The 18,043-nt window shown below is 48.2% G+C and overlaps 1 protein-coding gene across 4 annotated transcripts in view; it reads left to right on the top strand.

Annotated features, from left to right (window-relative positions):
- SMARCA2 (SWI/SNF related, matrix associated, actin dependent regulator of chromatin, subfamily a, member 2) overlaps positions 1-12,902 on the top strand; it is a 163,084-nt gene extending 150,182 nt beyond the window's left edge. For all 4 annotated transcript variants that reach the window (XM_064490247.1, XM_064490244.1, XM_064490246.1 and 1 more), the window contains 3 exons: positions 383-515; positions 10,725-10,867; positions 12,009-12,902. In XM_064490247.1, coding sequence (XP_064346317.1) covers positions 383-515; positions 10,725-10,867; positions 12,009-12,044 — 312 coding nt within the window. In that variant the 3' untranslated portion in view covers positions 12,045-12,902. The remainder of the gene's footprint in view (positions 1-382; positions 516-10,724; positions 10,868-12,008) is intronic.
- Positions 12,903-18,043: the final 5,141 nt, after the last annotated feature.

Below are 18,043 nucleotides of genomic sequence, written 5' to 3'. Positions count from 1 at the left end.
TTAAAAGGTTGCTTTACCCAACAGTATTTGCTAGAACACTTCAAATAAGAAATATAGTTTTAAAAATCCTACTCTTGCTGTCAAAAATGAGAGGGTGTCTTGTGGAAGGCCACCTTTCTCTCCCAAGTATGTACATGTGCACACGCACACACACACACACACAAATTATTTCAACTGCATGTGGACTTTTTCCCAAATGAAGATGTAGGTAGATTTGAGTTTGGCATTTTCCTGAAGGCATAGATGCTAACATTGATGCGTCTTATGGAAATTCACGTGAAAGGAAACTGGTGTGCTGCGTAAGGAATAGAAGCGTGCTGGGATCGTGGGTCTTGGGCCCTTCACCTTGCCATTTTTAACAGGTGCCACTTTGACCCCTCAGATCTACGAAGACTCCATTGTCTTACAGTCAGTGTTTAAGAGTGCTCGGCAGAAAATTGCCAAAGAGGAAGAGAGTGAGGACGAAAGCAATGAAGAGGAGGAGGAGGAAGATGAAGAGGAGTCGGAGTCAGAGGGTAATGAGTCCAGGCATGTGGTTCCCCCACCTCGCTGCCGCCGGCCACCTGCACCGATGTTTCCACAGATACTAACAGAGCAGCCATTAGACACGGACACATCCGAATGCCAGACCTTGGTCTTTCGTGTCCTTGCTGGGTAACCCCAGGCGGGGCACTTAACCCTGCTCAAGCTCAGTTTCCTCCTCTGGGAAACTGAGGTGCTAAAAACGCATCCCAGCCACGCAGAGAGCTTAGCACATGGCCAGGCTCACAGCAGACACTATGCGCTGCCCTTGGAACGCAGTATAATAGACAGTTCCCTAGTAGTGTATAGTCTGCTACAGAAAAAGTACAAATATGCTTCCAAGAGTTTTATTAGATTTGTTCCTAATTACATGCTCAGTGCAGACAACTTGGAAAATATTTTTTAAGAAAGGAAAAATCTGTATTAATTCCATAACCCAGTATACACGGAATATTTCAAGAAGTCGTCTTCCAGTTTTATCTGCATGCATAAATGTTTTGTTTACAAAAGTACAAGTTTTCTTGCACGATTTTCTGTTAGGAACATCTTCCCGCAACAGTGTTTTTATACAGCAGTGTGGATGAGCGTCCATTAAAGAGTGAACCAAAATGCATTAGTCTCACCCTATATAATGCTGTCCTGAAGGTTCTTACCCATAAGTCATTGCACACATTTTTAAAAATACCTGATGCGTACAGAATGCCACACAGCAGGGAGTTTCCTTGTCAGCCGTGTACATAGGTGTCTATTTCCCACACCTGCATCAGCTCTCAGTGTTATTTTTAGTGACTCAGCATTTTATTAATGTGACCTTCTCAATTTCATAAGGTGCCTGCCTACCAACCCCGTCTCAGACACAGGATTTGCCAGTAGTTGGTCTAAGTCTGCAGGTTGCCTTTTCATTTTCTTGACAGTTTCTGTTGCTGCACACAAGCTTTCTAAGCTGTGCGGTTTCAGGCCTGGTTCTGTTGTGAGAGAATTTTTGTGGACGGTGTAAGATAGTGGTCGAGTCTCAGTCCTTGGCGTGTGGCTGTCCAGTCTCCGCAACACCGTTATTATTATATGCCCCATTTCAGTAGGATGACATCTGTGCCGAACTAGTCAACGTAACAAACAGAAAACACGACTGGACTTGAGCAAGAGTGACTAGTGTCTGCTGGGCCTGACTTTTATCATTTTTATCACAGAAAGGTATGCAGCACTCTGAGTGCAAGTACCTAGAAATGAAATTTGACTTTCTTTCTTGAGGCACGTGGAACCCAGCATTCTCCCTGAGGTGAGGAGATAAAGGTGAGTTTGGCGAAACTAAGGTAGCAAGAAAGAGGCTATAGCTCAGTGGTAGAGAGCATGGCTAGCATTTTAAGGAAAATTAAATGAATTAAAGCAGGTTCAGTTTAATTGTGGCACCGGCATCAAATAAAGGGAATATTAATTAATGTCTTTAAAAAAAAATGAAATAAATGACTCTCACGTATTACTGGGAAAAAGATTAGCCAGCTGTTTTTGTAGTGAGTGAAACTCCTGTCCAAAATACCTCTTCCTAAGGTTGCTCTGTTGTTGCAACGAACAAAGTGACGTGTGCAACCTGGATGGCTGCTTGGGCTCAAAACAGGTATCAGGCTGATGTTACTGACTCATGCCATTTGGTTTGCAGGTTGGTGGCATTTGTGTTTTAATCTTGATTCCTAGCACCACATGGGTCTGAGGCTATAAAAGAAAAACTATAAAAGAATGTCTTTATTCTTCAAGGTTATGGTATAGCCCATGCTTTTCCTGAGTGCCAACTTGGTCTGGCCTTGGTGTCTCTGACCAGAGAAGCTCTGTGTTGTGACTCTCAAAGAAAGTTGCTGTCTGGAGCAGGAGGGCACTGTGAAGGCGTGAGCCTGTGTGGGGCTGGGCACCTTGCTCTGAGAGCACTGACAAGGCCTCTCAGCCTGGGTGGCCGCAGGGGCCTTGCCTGGGCATTGGCCTTGGGGAGAAACCGAGTACAGTGGATGCTTGCAGCTTTTACTGGGCAGGCGACTTAGGGAGGTATGTGTCAGAATAAAGAGTGACTTTGTAAACTTGTAGAGTTTGGGAAGAAAGAGCAAAGGAGGGGATAAAAAACAGCGCTCAGCAGAGCAGCAGGAAAGCAGGGTCCTCCTTAGCGTGCCCTCTTGCACCATCCTTATTTCTCTGGATGCCCCGAAGCGACTCGTAATTTAGCCTGACTTCTACGCATCTGGTTTTCAAGGAAGAGCTTTTGTCACGGCTGACCGTAAATTGAGGGGGTGGCTTTGAAGATGTTTTCTGAAGAGCAGAAACGTCTGCAGGTTATTTCCATAGCATCCCAGTGTGTTTGAGAGCACTGAGTGGCCCTGTCCGTTCGTTCAGCAAGCAGTCGTGGAGCACCGACTCTGTGCCCGATAGCGTGCCTGGGGCACAAGAAATACTGCTTGTCCTAGAAAGCGTGAGCTGGCACACTCCCCCAGCCCCGCCAGGTCAGACGCGGTCGTAACTTGGGGAAGGACTGAGGCAAAGACTGCACTTGTGGGAGTCTAGAAAGCACGTGTTCTAAGCAAACTAAAAGAGAAAGCCTTCGTCGTTCCTCCGCCTAAAGGTACAAGCGCCCGTCCAGGGCCCGGGCGCTTCCGCCGCCGTGCTGCAGCGGTGAGGGCAGACAGCACGTCACAGCGCTCACCTTAGAAGGACGCGCCTCTGCCCTGCTGCCATCCCAGTGGATGGGGTGGGACCTGTAGGAAGGAAAGGAAACCTGGAAGTGCAAAGGTAAACGGGGGCGCGGTAAGGCCGTGTCCTAGGCTGAGAGAGGGCCAAAGGAGTAGCCGTGGCGATGACACAGCGACTTCGGCCAGTCAGTGCAATGTGAGCTGTCCTGACAACCCCCAGTATCACAGTGGCTTAATGCAAGTCCAGTTTTTCCTTCACTTGCATAATCATGTCCAAAATGGGTTTTTCTTCATTGGTGGGTAGCTCGTCTCCTAGCCAGAGTTCAGGGATCCAGGTTCTTTTTATCCGGTGACTCTACCATCTTTGGTCTATGACTTCTCAGGTCTCAAGAATGTGAAGAACGTGTGGGAGATTTTTATGGGCTGTGCTGGAAGTTCACAGGCTACTGTTAGACCACAACACCTGGCCACGCCCAGCTGCGAGGCGGGCTGGGAAACGTAGTCCCGCTGCATCTGTGCTCAAGAATAGGAGGAAGCAACTTCGGTAACCAGCTAGTCCAGATGCCACACTGGGCTAGAGGTTGGGGTCAGCGCTGTCCCTGATGCCTAGTTGAGAACCGCAGGCCTTTCTGGTCATTCGGTCCCTACTGCCGTTTCTTCCGTGCCTTGCTGTCCGTAGCCTTGTTCGCTCTCATATCCCCGTTGTATTTCATCAGAGCACATACTACTACCTGAGTGAGTACCGCATGGGCGGCCCCTAATCACTCAGTGCTCCGTGAATGAATGACCCCCTGAGCCCTGAGTGAATGGCTCAATGGAGGAAGTGGAACTTGAGCTGGGTATTAGGTAGCCTTTACCTTGGGAGTAAAGAGATCAGGAAAAGAAAGGCGGCAGACTGAAAGGAGGCAAAGATGAATGGACTGATCCATTTATGGAGCCGAGTCGCATCCATTCAACAGAGACTTGAGTGCCTGTATGAGTTTCAGTTCTGGGGCCGCCTCCTCCATACCCCTGAAAGACTGTACACTCCAATAAAAGTCAGGGACTATCAGAATGTATAAGGAAAAATAAGACCTAACGATATACTGTCTATAAGAGGTGTGCTTTAAAGGTAGAGACAGATGAGTTAAAAATGAGTTTCCCTTATAGACTGTGAAGGGGGTGGGGGAGGGGAGAAAGCCATCACAGACCATCCTGGCAGGCTAGAGACCTTGAGAACAGAAGACCTCCGGTCTAGACATGGGCAAGCCACTGCCCCCCCACCCCTCACGCTGTACACCAGAAACTGGACAGCACTGTAAACTGTACTTCAACAAAAATATATGTGAATAAGTGAAATGAAGTTTCCTGAGTATCGAGTTCTATATTGAGAGTTATTTTCTTTGAGCCACTTTTGCCCGCTGGCTGCCATTGGTCCTGCTGCATAATCAGTTGACCATCTAAAGCATGTTCCTCTGAGCGCCATTGGTTTTTTGTACCGTCAGTATGCTAGGGCTCAAGATAGCTTACCACCTAGTGTCTTGTTTTTGTTTTTCGGTAGATCTTGTTTGTAGGTTTTGGTTCTGTTCTCCTAGTCATTTTGTTTTCAGGCGGTGATGATGAGATAACTGTAGACGTTATCTTCCATCACAGTTTTCCCAGATTGTCTGTATCCTCACTCTTGAGCGATAGTTTAGCAGGGTTTAGAAACCTGCATTGTTAGTTTATTGTCTCCTGTGTCTATTCTTGCTGATCAAAAAGTGTGCTCACAGTCTAAATGTTGTATCTTTGCCAAATGGAAAGATGAAATCTTAAAAGCCATCAGGGAGCCTTTTCCCTCTGTATGTGAAGTACAGGGTGTGTTTGCAGGGTGGCGTGGTCCTGGTGGAGGGCATCGTCTGCGGACAAGCGTAGTGGGAAAGGTATGCTGGAACAAATCAGGCTTTTTGAAAGGCAGGTTCATGAGTCCACACTTGAACAGTTCCACTTATCATGGATGTATTATTACATGCTCAATTTAAGTAGGATCAAATGTGTGCCAAAGTAGTAAACGTACAAACGAAAAAACTGGATTTGAGTTTAGCAAGAATGACTAGCGTCTGCCGGGCCTGATTTTTTATCATTCATCTACATGGCTCAGTGCAATGAACTCATGTGAATGAGTGAGAGCCACACTTCCAAATTAATGGATGTCGTTGAACCACATTTAAGTTACATGGAAAAGTGGTCTGTGTGAAGGATGTCCCTGAAATGAAGTGGGTTTTTTTAAAGACTTGCAATAACTTTATGATGAGTGATAACCCTTAAACTCAAGGGGGAAGAGGTGAAATAAGTGTTTTACTATTGGGCATACCTCTGCACCCACGGGTGGAATTACCACCTCAACACCTAGCAGATGGCTGTTCTGGTCTACGTGGCATTATGGCAAGGCAAACGGTGGCCAGAATTACGCATTCACCAACCGTCCACCTGTGGTCATTGTGACTGAGCAAAAGGATGGGTGAGATGTAACTTCTGATGCTAAGAGTGGATCAGTGTCCGTCAAGTCCAGAGAAGTCTGTTGGGGAAATCAGGCCCAGAAGTTAATTGAGACTTTTTGGGAAAGTTCATACGTATAGACAGCAACTTAGGAAGGTATGTAGGACTTACTGCGCTCATGTAAAAATGAAATTTGCTTTCTGCTTCCAGCAAAAACTCTCCTCTGTCCTTCCCCAGGGCTTGAACCCAGGACCTACTGCTTGCTAGCCCTGCTCTCTGCCCCTGAGCTACAGGCTCTTGCTAGCTATCTCAGTTTCCCCAAGTCAAGTCAGGTTTCTCTCCCCCAGCTGAGGGAGGATGCTGGGTCCCTGGTTCCTCAGCTGCAACCCAGGCTGAGGCAGCAGCGATTCAGCATCGTTCGTCAGTTGAGGAGATAAAGGTGAGTGAAGGGAAACTAAGGTAGCTAGCGAGAGGCTGTAGGTCAGAGGTAGAGAGCTAGGGCTAGCAAGCAGGAGGTTGTAGGTTCAAGCCCTAAGGCAGGCAGAGAGGCAGAGAGGCAGAGAGGCAGAGAGGCAGAGAGGCAGAGAGGCAGAGAGGCAGAGAGGCAGAGAGGCAGAGAGGCAGAGAGGCAGAGAGGCAGAGAGGCAGAGAGGCAGAGAGGCAGAGAGGCAGAGAGGCAGAGAGGCAGAGAGGCAGAGAGGCAGAGAGGCAGAGAGGCAGAGAGGCAGAGAGGCAGAGAGGCAGAGAGGCAGAGAGGCAGAGAGGCAGAGAGGCAGAGAGGCAGAGAGGCAGAGAGGCAGAGAGGCAGAGAGGCAGAGAGGCAGAGAGGCAGAGAGGCAGAGAGGCAGAGAGGCAGAGAGGCAGAGAGGCAGAGAGGCAGAGAGGCAGAGAGGCAGAGAGGCAGAGAGGCAGAGAGGCAGAGAGGCAGAGAGGCAGAGAGGCAGAGAGGCAGAGAGGCAGAGAGGCAGAGAGGCAGAGAGGCAGAGAGGCAGAGAGGCAGAGAGGCAGAGAGGCAGAGAGGCAGAGAGGCAGAGAGGCAGAGAGGCAGAGAGGCAGAGAGGCAGAGAGGCAGAGAGGCAGAGAGGCAGAGAGGCAGAGAGGCAGAGAGGCAGAGAGGCAGAGAGGCAGAGAGGCAGAGAGGCAGAGAGGCAGAGAGGCAGAGAGGCAGAGAGGCAGAGAGGCAGAGAGGCAGAGAGGCAGAGAGGCAGAGAGGCAGAGAGGCAGAGAGGCAGAGAGGCAGAGAGGCAGAGAGGCAGAGAGGCAGAGAGGCAGAGAGGCAGAGAGGCAGAGAGGCAGAGAGGCAGAGAGGCAGAGAGGCAGAGAGGCAGAGAGGCAGAGAGGCAGAGAGGCAGAGAGGCAGAGAGGCAGAGAGGCAGAGAGGCAGAGAGGCAGAGAGGCAGAGAGGCAGAGAGGCAGAGAGGCAGAGAGGCAGAGAGGCAGAGAGGCAGAGAGGCAGAGAGGCAGAGAGGCAGAGAGGCAGAGAGGCAGAGAGGCAGAGAGGCAGAGAGGCAGAGAGGCAGAGAGGCAGAGAGGCAGAGAGGCAGAGAGGCAGAGAGGCAGAGAGGCAGAGAGGCAGAGAGGCAGAGAGGCAGAGAGGCAGAGAGGCAGAGAGGCAGAGAGGCAGAGAGGCAGAGAGGCAGAGAGGCAGAGAGGCAGAGAGGCAGAGAGGCAGAGAGGCAGAGAGGCAGAGAGGCAGAGAGGCAGAGAGGCAGAGAGGCAGAGAGGCAGAGAGGCAGAGAGGCAGAGAGGCAGAGAGGCAGAGAGGCAGAGAGGCAGAGAGGCAGAGAGGCAGAGAGGCAGAGAGGCAGAGAGGCAGAGAGGCAGAGAGGCAGAGAGGCAGAGAGGCAGAGAGGCAGAGAGGCAGAGAGGCAGAGAGGCAGAGAGGCAGAGAGGCAGAGAGGCAGAGAGGCAGAGAGGCAGAGAGGCAGAGAGGCAGAGAGGCAGAGAGGCAGAGAGGCAGAGAGGCAGAGAGGCAGAGAGGCAGAGAGGCAGAGAGGCAGAGAGGCAGAGAGGCAGAGAGGCAGAGAGGCAGAGAGGCAGAGAGGCAGAGAGGCAGAGAGGCAGAGAGGCAGAGAGGCAGAGAGGCAGAGAGGCAGAGAGGCAGAGAGGCAGAGAGGCAGAGAGGCAGAGAGGCAGAGAGGCAGAGAGGCAGAGAGGCAGAGAGGCAGAGAGGCAGAGAGGCAGAGAGGCAGAGAGGCAGAGAGGCAGAGAGGCAGAGAGGCAGAGAGGCAGAGAGGCAGAGAGGCAGAGAGGCAGAGAGGCAGAGAGGCAGAGAGGCAGAGAGGCAGAGAGGCAGAGAGGCAGAGAGGCAGAGAGGCAGAGAGGCAGAGAGGCAGAGAGGCAGAGAGGCAGAGAGGCAGAGAGGCAGAGAGGCAGAGAGGCAGAGAGGCAGAGAGGCAGAGAGGCAGAGAGGCAGAGAGGCAGAGAGGCAGAGAGGCAGAGAGGCAGAGAGGCAGAGAGGCAGAGAGGCAGAGAGGCAGAGAGGCAGAGAGGCAGAGAGGCAGAGAGGCAGAGAGGCAGAGAGGCAGAGAGGCAGAGAGGCAGAGAGGCAGAGAGGCAGAGAGGCAGAGAGGCAGAGAGGCAGAGAGGCAGAGAGGCAGAGAGGCAGAGAGGCAGAGAGGCAGAGAGGCAGAGAGGCAGAGAGGCAGAGAGGCAGAGAGGCAGAGAGGCAGAGAGGCAGAGAGGCAGAGAGGCAGAGAGGCAGAGAGGCAGAGAGGCAGAGAGGCAGAGAGGCAGAGAGGCAGAGAGGCAGAGAGGCAGAGAGGCAGAGAGGCAGAGAGGCAGAGAGGCAGAGAGGCAGAGAGGCAGAGAGGCAGAGAGGCAGAGAGGCAGAGAGGCAGAGAGGCAGAGAGGCAGAGAGGCAGAGAGGCAGAGAGGCAGAGAGGCAGAGAGGCAGAGAGGCAGAGAGGCAGAGAGGCAGAGAGGCAGAGAGGCAGAGAGGCAGAGAGGCAGAGAGGCAGAGAGGCAGAGAGGCAGAGAGGCAGAGAGGCAGAGAGGCAGAGAGGCAGAGAGGCAGAGAGGCAGAGAGGCAGAGAGGCAGAGAGGCAGAGAGGCAGAGAGGCAGAGAGGCAGAGAGGCAGAGAGGCAGAGAGGCAGAGAGGCAGAGAGGCAGAGAGGCAGAGAGGCAGAGAGGCAGAGAGGCAGAGAGGCAGAGAGGCAGAGAGGCACCCTTTTCTTCTTCTCCCCTCCCCTCCCCTCTCTCTCTCGCTCTCTCTCCCCTCCCCTTTTCTTCTTCTCCCCTCCCCTCCCCTCTCTCTCTCGCTCTCTCTCCCCTCCCCTTTTCTTCTTCTCCCCTCCCCTCCCCTCTCTCTCTCGCTCTCTCTCCCCTCCCCTTTTCTTCTTCTCCCCTCCCCTCCCCTCTCTCTCTCGCTCTCTCTCCCCTCCCCTTTTCTTCTTCTCCCCTCCCCTCCCCTCTCTCTCTCGCTCTCTCTCCCCTCCCCTTTTCTTCTTCTCCCCTCCCCTCCCCTCTCTCTCTCGCTCTCTCTCCCCTCCCCTTTTCTTCTTCTCCCCTCCCCTCCCCTCTCTCTCTCGCTCTCTCTCCCCTCCCCTTTTCTTCTTCTCCCCTCCCCTCCCCTCTCTCTCTCGCTCTCTCTCCCCTCCCCTTTTCTTCTTCTCCCCTCCCCTCCCCTCTCTCTCTCGCTCTCTCTCCCCTCCCCTTTTCTTCTTCTCCCCTCCCCTCCCCTCTCTCTCTCGCTCTCTCTCCCCTCCCCTTTTCTTCTTCTCCCCTCCCCTCCCCTCTCTCTCTCGCTCTCTCTCCCCTCCCCTTTTCTTCTTCTCCCCTCCCCTCCCCTCTCTCTCTCGCTCTCTCTCCCCTCCCCTTTTCTTCTTCTCCCCTCCCCTCCCCTCTCTCTCTCGCTCTCTCTCCCCTCCCCTTTTCTTCTTCTCCCCTCCCCTCCCCTCTCTCTCTCGCTCTCTCTCCCCTCCCCTTTTCTTCTTCTCCCCTCCCCTCCCCTCTCTCTCTCGCTCTCTCTCCCCTCCCCTTTTCTTCTTCTCCCCTCCCCTCCCCTCTCTCTCTCGCTCTCTCTCCCCTCCCCTTTTCTTCTTCTCCCCTCCCCTCCCCTCTCTCTCTCGCTCTCTCTCCCCTCCCCTTTTCTTCTTCTCCCCTCCCCTCCCCTCTCTCTCTCGCTCTCTCTCCCCTCCCCTTTTCTTCTTCTCCCCTCCCCTCCCCTCTCTCTCTCGCTCTCTCTCCCCTCCCCTTTTCTTCTTCTCCCCTCCCCTCCCCTCTCTCTCTCGCTCTCTCTCCCCTCCCCTTTTCTTCTTCTCCCCTCCCCTCCCCTCTCTCTCTCGCTCTCTCTCCCCTCCCCTTTTCTTCTTCTCCCCTCCCCTCCCCTCTCTCTCTCGCTCTCTCTCCTCCTAGTAGATGTGTATGATTTGCACTATGGGTGTATACATTTGTTGCTTTTTTTTTTCAGGGGCAGTGTTCAGGTTTATCTATTAACAGAGGTACTGGGGAGTGAACCCAGGACCTCGGGTGTGCTAAGCATGTGCTCTCCCACCAACCTATAGCTTCCCACCCTGGACATAAATTTTTTCTGGAAATAATCACCAGATAAAAAATAGTAGGGGGAGAAAGCAGAGATGGGGAAAGAAAGCTTTCAAATTCATTTGTTTCCATTTTCTATTTTGTACCTTTCTGTGCTGCTAAAAATATTATTGAAATATTATTCAACTATTTGAGTTTTCTTTGTAGGTCAACTGGAGTTATCTTTACACTAAAATCACTGGCTTTTGTTTTAATCCTTTACACTCTATCCTCCCTACCCTGGTTTGGAGGAGCCCCGTTTAGCCAGTAAGAGACAGGGAGAGGCCCCAGGCCAGCTTCTCTCTATGGGACCACGTTCCTTCTTGTCACCTTTTTAGGGTGAGTGTGTACCTTCCTATGCAGACTGAGCCGTGAGTGCGCGGGAAAGGGGGTGCGGACGCTCCCTAGGGGCGCAGGGCGGAGAACAGGTTCACAGCGCGCGCGCTCTGGGCGCCCGAGGCGCTGGCGCTGTCACCTGCAGGTAGGCCATCATTTCACTTACGGGGAAAAACACTGCCCTGTGAGTCTTCACTGCTGTGCGTTTTGATTTGTTGTAGCAAAATCTGTTAAAGTGAAAATCAAGCTCAATAAAAAAGACGAGAAAGGCCGGGACAAAGGAAAAGGCAAGAAAAGGCCAAATCGAGGAAAAGCCAAGCCCGTAGTGAGCGACTTCGACAGCGACGAGGAGCAGGATGAGAACGTAAGTGGCCGCCCCGTCCAGCCCGCCGCGTTGTTCCCCAGGAAGGAAAGGCGCCTCCTCAGTGAGGGATGTGAGCTGCGCCGCGTGATTTAGAGCAAAGAGTATGGGGCTTTGTTTACTGCCTTTTTAAGTCTTCAAAAATGAAAACCTACTAAGTGAAGCTCCCTTTCCCCCTTTCTTATCTTCTCAGTGCCTACTGGCAAATGGTTTTCTCCATGACCCGTTAATATTTTATATCCATAACACCGAGCATGGTGCCTAGCACACAGCGGTATAGAGAGGAAATGATGATTTGATGGAAAACTGAGAAAACATGTTATCATGTCAGTCTTTGGTTTGAGTTGCTACTCACAGTGCCCTGCAAGAAACCCAGATGAATTAGCTGCTGTTTTTAATATTTAAAAAATTCAGGGAGCCTTTGTAGAGCCAGGCCCAGAATTAAGTTCCTCCCTCTATGGTACCACCTTCAGTCCTTACATTAGTGTCATAAGACGGATGTCACGCTCAGCGTATCACAGAAACCAGCGCCTAGGCGGTGCGTGTTCTGCTGCAGGTCGTGTAAATCGGTAGCGCACGCTGAATCCCGACCCCCAGGGCCTAAGTCCGTCCGGCCGGGCGGCAGGGTAGCCGCGCTGGCTCGTGCTTCTAATACCCTGCCTTTTCAGGTGCCCTCCGCGTCTACACCCACTCCCCTTTTTATTTCTGGGAAGTTCATTTTCCATGCTCGCATGGATGCTGGTCTGATTTCTTTTCGATACATTGCCACTTGGGTCTGACGACAAGGATTCAGAATTCTTATTCCACCCCACCCAGCCCTTGACACAGCATTTTAAAATACATTGACAATCCTTTGTTTTAAGTACACTCAGCGGGGCTGGAAATCGCGTGCATGGCACTTTTTCTCCTGTGAACACAGTGCTGAAAACAGAAGTCATCAGCCATGAGCCGACCGGCAGAGGAGGCGGGCATCGCTTTGCGGTTTCTGAGGAGGCGCCCCGCTTTTCAGGACTGGGGCTGCCGATGCCCCCTTACCGGGAGGGTTCACTGATTCCTGTCGTTGCTTTTCTGCGTTGCCTCTGGCTTACTGTCCTCCTCTTCTTGCATGTAACTTAATTCCGTTTTATCTCATTTTTACTTTCAGGAACAGTCAGAAGCGAGTGGGACTGACGATGAGTGATCAGTGCAGACATTTTTCTCTTGGTAAAACTGAGTTCCTTCCTCCCCCCTTCTCGTCCCTACCCAGTGAGTTCATTTGTCACGTGGGCACTGGGTTGTTTCTATATCATCATCATCTATAAACTAGCTTTAGGGTAGTGCCAGACAAACATATGATATCATGGTGTAAAAACACACACACACACACACACACACACACACACATATTGTAACATATTGTGACCAAATGGGCCTCAAAGATTCAAAGATTAAAACAAACAAAAGCTTTTGATGGAAGATACGTGGGTGGACAGTATATTTCTACAGGTGGGGCTGATTTGGTAACAGTTCATTGTGCCTGGTTTTATCACCCATTCAGATGAGAAGAGTTTTGTCTTTTTGTAGCACTGATAACCAGGAGAAGCCATTAAAAGCCACTGGTTATTTTATTTTTCATCAGGCAATTTTCAAGGTTTTTATTTGTTCGGTATTTTTTTTTTTACACTGTGGTACATATAAGCAACTTCAATAGGTGATAAATGTACAGTAGTTAGACTTCACCTACATAGGCATTTTTCCATTTTATGCTCTATATGATCTGAAAAAAATGCTTTTTTGAATTGTATAAGATTTAAGTCTACTGTAAACATTGCTTAATTTTTTCGCTCTTGATTTAAAAAAAATGTTTTGTTGAAACCGCTACTGAATACTGCAATCTATATAGTGTAATGGATGGCTTCTTTTGTCGACCTGGTCTCCTGTGTTACCAACGTGTATCGTCTCCTTCTCCCTAAAGTGTACTTAATCTTTGCTTTCTTTGCACAATGTCTTTGGTTGCAAGTCATAAGCCTGAGGCAAATAAAATTCCAGTAATTTCCAAGACTGTGGTGGTGGTGCTTTCCTAATAAAGAGATAACTTAGCCTGATGAACATTGCCTCTTGTTCTTGAGTTCTAGGGGATTGAAGTCCTGGTGCCCGAGTAACAGTCTCCTGCAGCGGCCTGGGCAAGCTCCTGCTGCAGAACACTTAGTGGGGAAAAAAGTTTTTAAAGGCTGAGAGAACCCCCTGAAATGAACCAGGTGTGTCACAAGAGAGAGGAGTCTGTTGCTTCTGTGACTTTAAACTTAAATAACAGGAGAGAAGTTGCCATGGACCCAGCCACACTGAGCCTCTGGCTCAACCTTTTCTAGTGGCTTCAGTTCCATTTACTTGCCAGAAAAGCTGCAGGCACACCTCCGAGGCACTGCAGGTTCTGTCCTGGACCACCGCGTACAGCAAGCATCACAGCAGAGGGAGCCACGTGGCTTTTCTGGTCTCCTGGTGCGGACAGAGTTAGGTTTACACTTTACTGTAGTCTCCTGAGTGTGCAATAGCTTTATGTCTAAAGAAACAACCTCCATACCTCCATTAGAACAGACCTTATTGCGGACAGGAGAAAAGCTAACCACGAGCTGAGCCTTTAGCAAACCATGGTAGTAACACAGACCACAGATCACCGAGACAAACACAGTAATGGAAAAGTCTGAACTATCGCAGAGATCACCAGAACGTGACACAGAAACATGAAGTGAGCAAACTGGAACGTGGTGCCGATGGACTCGCTCGACGCACGGCTGCCACAAACCTTCAGTTTGTGAGAAGCACGGTATCTACAAAGCACACTAGAGCAGTGTGCAGTAGAATGAGCTATGCCTGTGTAGGGTACCACACATTTACACTGTAGTTTAGTGTGTAATTAATCTATATTCACACTGATTTAGAAAGATTTCAAAAGTGCTCCGTGGAAGGACTAGGTCACTGAACACTCATACATCCTCCCAGACCCAACAGTGATTAACCTTCCCCGCTCCACCTCTTTTTTTAACCAAACCATCTGAAAGTCAGTCAGTCACAACCATCATAAGTCTTTACCCTCTAAATGCTTCAGCATACATCTAAGAATAAAGGCAACTCCTGGCCGACCACAATCCTACTTTCATACCAAAGAGAGTCAACGGTCGTTCCCTAGTACCTCATACACAGTCCATAGTCACACTTCCCTAGTTGTCTTGAAACTGTCTTGCATTTGTTTGTTTTTAGAAGTTTTCAAAGAAGGCTAGCCAAAGCGTGGCATGTTCTTTCTTACAGAACTAACGATGACAAAGGCCCACGTGGAAGACTTTCCTCTTACCTCTAACAGGTTGGTGGAAACTCCATTCCTTAAATTGTCTAAGGAGAACGCCAGGATTCTTGCTTTCACAATACGAGGAATTGCCAAAGCATCTCTCTTGGGGTCTTGAAGGAAACTGGACCCACACAAAATGCAGTCCTGAGAAACTTTGGTCCCTCTAAATGTCCACGCATGTCTGAATTTCCAGTCAGTCTGAACTTCACAGCGTGTGCTGAGTCTCCCTTCTTGGTTTGCTTAGTTTGCTGACCAGAATAGGACTGCAGACTCCCATGAAACAGTCAAACCACATTAGCTTTTCTTATTGAGATGATCTGATATCAGTTCAAAGACACAGGCTTATGTTCTCCTAGGGCAGTCTACCCAGGCAATACAAATAAAACCAAAAATAAACAAGTGGGACCTAATTAAACTTATAACTTTTTACATAGCAAAGGGAACCATAAGCTAAACAAAAAGACAACCTACAGAATGGGAGAAATTATTTGCCAAAGATGACACAGACAAAGGCCTAACTTCCAGAATATATAAACAGCTACTACAAATTAATAAGAAAAAAAAATGCAATCCAAAAATGGACAGACCTAAACAAGCAATTCTCCAATAAAGACGTACAAATGGCCAATAAGCACATGAAAAAATGCTCAGTATCACTAATTATCAAAGAAATGCAAATCAAAACTATGAAGAGGTATCACCTCACCTCACACCAGTCAGAATGGCCATCATTCAAAAGTGCACAACTGATAAATGCTGGAGAGGGTGAGGAGAAAAGGGAACCCTCCTACACTGCTGGTGGGAATGCAGTTTGGTGCGGCCATTATGGAAAACAGTGTGGGGATTCCTCAAAAAACTGAAAATAGACTTATCGTATGATCCAGCAATCCCACTCCTGGGCATGTATCCACAGGGAACTTTAATTCAAAAAGATGCATGCACCCCAGTGTTCACAGCAGCACTATTTACAACAGCCAAGGCATGGAAACAGCCTAAATGTCCATCGACAGATGATGACTAGATAAAGTTGTGGTATATTTATACAACAGAATACTACTCACCTGTAAAAAAGAATCAAATAATCCCATTTGCAGCAACATAGATGGACCTGGAGATCATCATTCTAAGTGAAGCCAGAAGGAGAAAGAAAAATACCATATGATATCACTCAGATGTGGAATCTAAAAAGAAAGATGAAGGAAGACAGAAATGAATTTATTTACAAAACAGAAACAGACTCACACAGTAAACAAACTTACAGTTACCAGAGGGGAAAGCGGGTAGGAAGGGATAAATTGAGAGCTTGAGATTTGCAAATATTAACTACTGTATGTAAAATAGATACACAAGAAGTTTCTTCTGTATAGCACAGGGAACTATATTCCATATCTTAGAGTAACCTATAATGAAAAAGAATATGAAAACAAACACATGTATGTATATGTGTGACTGAAACAGGATGCTGTACGGCAGAAACTGATACACTGTAAACTGATTATACTTCAATTAAAAAAAATACAGTCTTCTTTCACGGCTTCTGTTTCTGTATTTCCTAGACTTCAGGTGCTCCTTGGAATCTCTTCTCAGCCTTAGGGGCATTGCTCTTCCGAAGCCGTCCAAACCACTGTCTTTCTGCTGTCGGATTTCTAGTGTGTGAAGAATGCTCCCTAGCTTCTCTTCTGCTGCCTTCGGTATGTTGTTCTCCCGGGCTAGAGTAGACGGGAGTCAGGAAGGCAGCTGGTACAGCAGCAATGAGCTGGCCCGGAGGGTGATGCTGGGTGAGCGAGGCTGGGCTCCGGCACCCGCGCACCTGCCTGTTTTCACCCTGGTCCTCGCAGCCACCTTGTGCAGCCACCTAGTGCAGCTCCCACCACTGAGAGGCTTAGTTCTTCCCAAGAGCAAGTTTTCGACCAACCAAAGAAGGAAGCTAAGAGTATTTGGCAATAGAATTCTTAAATTACAAAAACCGGGTAAGGAAAATGGAAAGATATCCCATGCTCTTAGATTGGAAGAATCAATACTGTTAAAATGGCCACACTGCCCAAGGCAATCTACAGATTTAATGCAATCCCTATCCAATTACCCAGGACATATTTCACAGAACTAGAACAAATCATAATAAAATTTATATGGAACCATCAAAGACCTAGAATTGCCAAAGCATCACTGAAGAGAAAGAAAGAGGCTGGAGGAATAACTCTCCCAGACTTCAGACAATACTATAGAGCTACAGTCATCAAGACAGCATGGTATTGGTACCAAAACAGACATATAGACCAATGGAACAAAATAGAGATCCCAGAAATGAACCCACAAACTTTTGGTCAACTCATCTTCCACAAAGGAGGCAAGAATATACAATGGAATAAAGACAGTCTCTTCAGCAAATGGTGTTGGGAAAACTGGTCAGCAGCATGTAAAACAATGAAGCTAGAACACTTCCTTACACCATATACAAAAATCAACTCAAAATGGATCAAAGACTTAAACATAAGACAAGATACAATAAACCTCCTAGAGGAAAACACAGGCAAAACATTACCTGACATACATTTCAAAAATTTTCTCCTAAAAGAAATAAAAGCAAGAATAAACAAATGGGACCTAATGAAACTTGCAAGCTTCTGCACAGCAAAGGAAACCATAAGTAAAACAAGAAGAAAACCTACGGAATGGGAGAAAATTTTTGCAAGTGAAACCGACAAAGGCTTGGTCTCCAGAATATATAAGCAGCTCATACAACTCAATAAGAAAAAAATAAACAACCCAATCCAAAAATGGGCAGAAGACCTAAACAAGCAATTCTCCAAGGAAGACATACAAATGATCAAAAGGCACATGAAAAAATGCTCAATATCACTAATTCTCAGAGAAATGCAAATCAAAACTACAGTGAGGTATCACCTCACACCAGTCAGAATGGCCATCATTCAAAAATTCACAAATGACAAATGCTGGAGAGGCTGTGGAGAAAGGGGAACCCTCCTACACTGCTGGTGGGAATGCAGTTTGGTGCAGCCACTATGGAAAACAGTGTGGAGATTCCTCAAAAGACTAGGAATAGACTTACCATATGACCCAGGAATCCCACTCCTGGGCTTGTATCCAGAAGGAACCCTACTTCAGGATGACACCTGCACCCCAATGTTCATAGCAGCACTATTTACAATAGCCAAAACATGGAAACAACCTAAATGTCCATCAACAGGTGACTGGATAAAGAAGGTGTGGTATATTTATACAATGGAATACTACTCAGCCATAAAAACCGACAACATAATGCCATTTGCAGCAACATGGATGCTCCTGGAGAATGTCATTCTAAGTGAAGTAAGCCAGAAAGAGAAAGAAAAATACCATATGAGATCACTCATATGTGGAATGTAAAAATCAAAAACAAAAACAAACAAACAAACAAAAACAAAGCGTAAATACAGGACAGAAATAGACTCATAGACAGAGAATACAGACTTGTGGTTGCCAGGGGGGTGGAGGGTGGGAAGGGATAGACTGGAATTTCAAAATTGTAGAATAGATAAACAAGATTACACGGTATAGCACAGGAAAATAGACACAAAATGTTATGATAACTCACAGAGAAAAAAATGTGACAATGAATGTGTATATGTCCATGAATCACTGAAAAATTGTGCCGAACACTGGAATTTGACACAACATTGTAAAATGATTATAAATCAATAAAAAATGGTAAAAAAAAATAAATAAATAAAATAAAATTATGAAGAAAAAAAACAGGTAAGGAAGGCAGAGTTCTTATCCCCTTTTTACAGATAGGGATAATGCATGTAAGAGACTGAACAGCTGTGGCCAGTGCACCAAAGCGGAATTCAAAAGTA

Source organism: Camelus dromedarius, chromosome 10 (genome assembly GCF_036321535.1).
Source record: "Camelus dromedarius isolate mCamDro1 chromosome 10, mCamDro1.pat, whole genome shotgun sequence".
Lineage (NCBI taxonomy): Eukaryota > Metazoa > Chordata > Mammalia > Artiodactyla > Camelidae > Camelus > Camelus dromedarius.
This window is presented reverse-complemented; position numbering and strand designations above follow the sequence as displayed.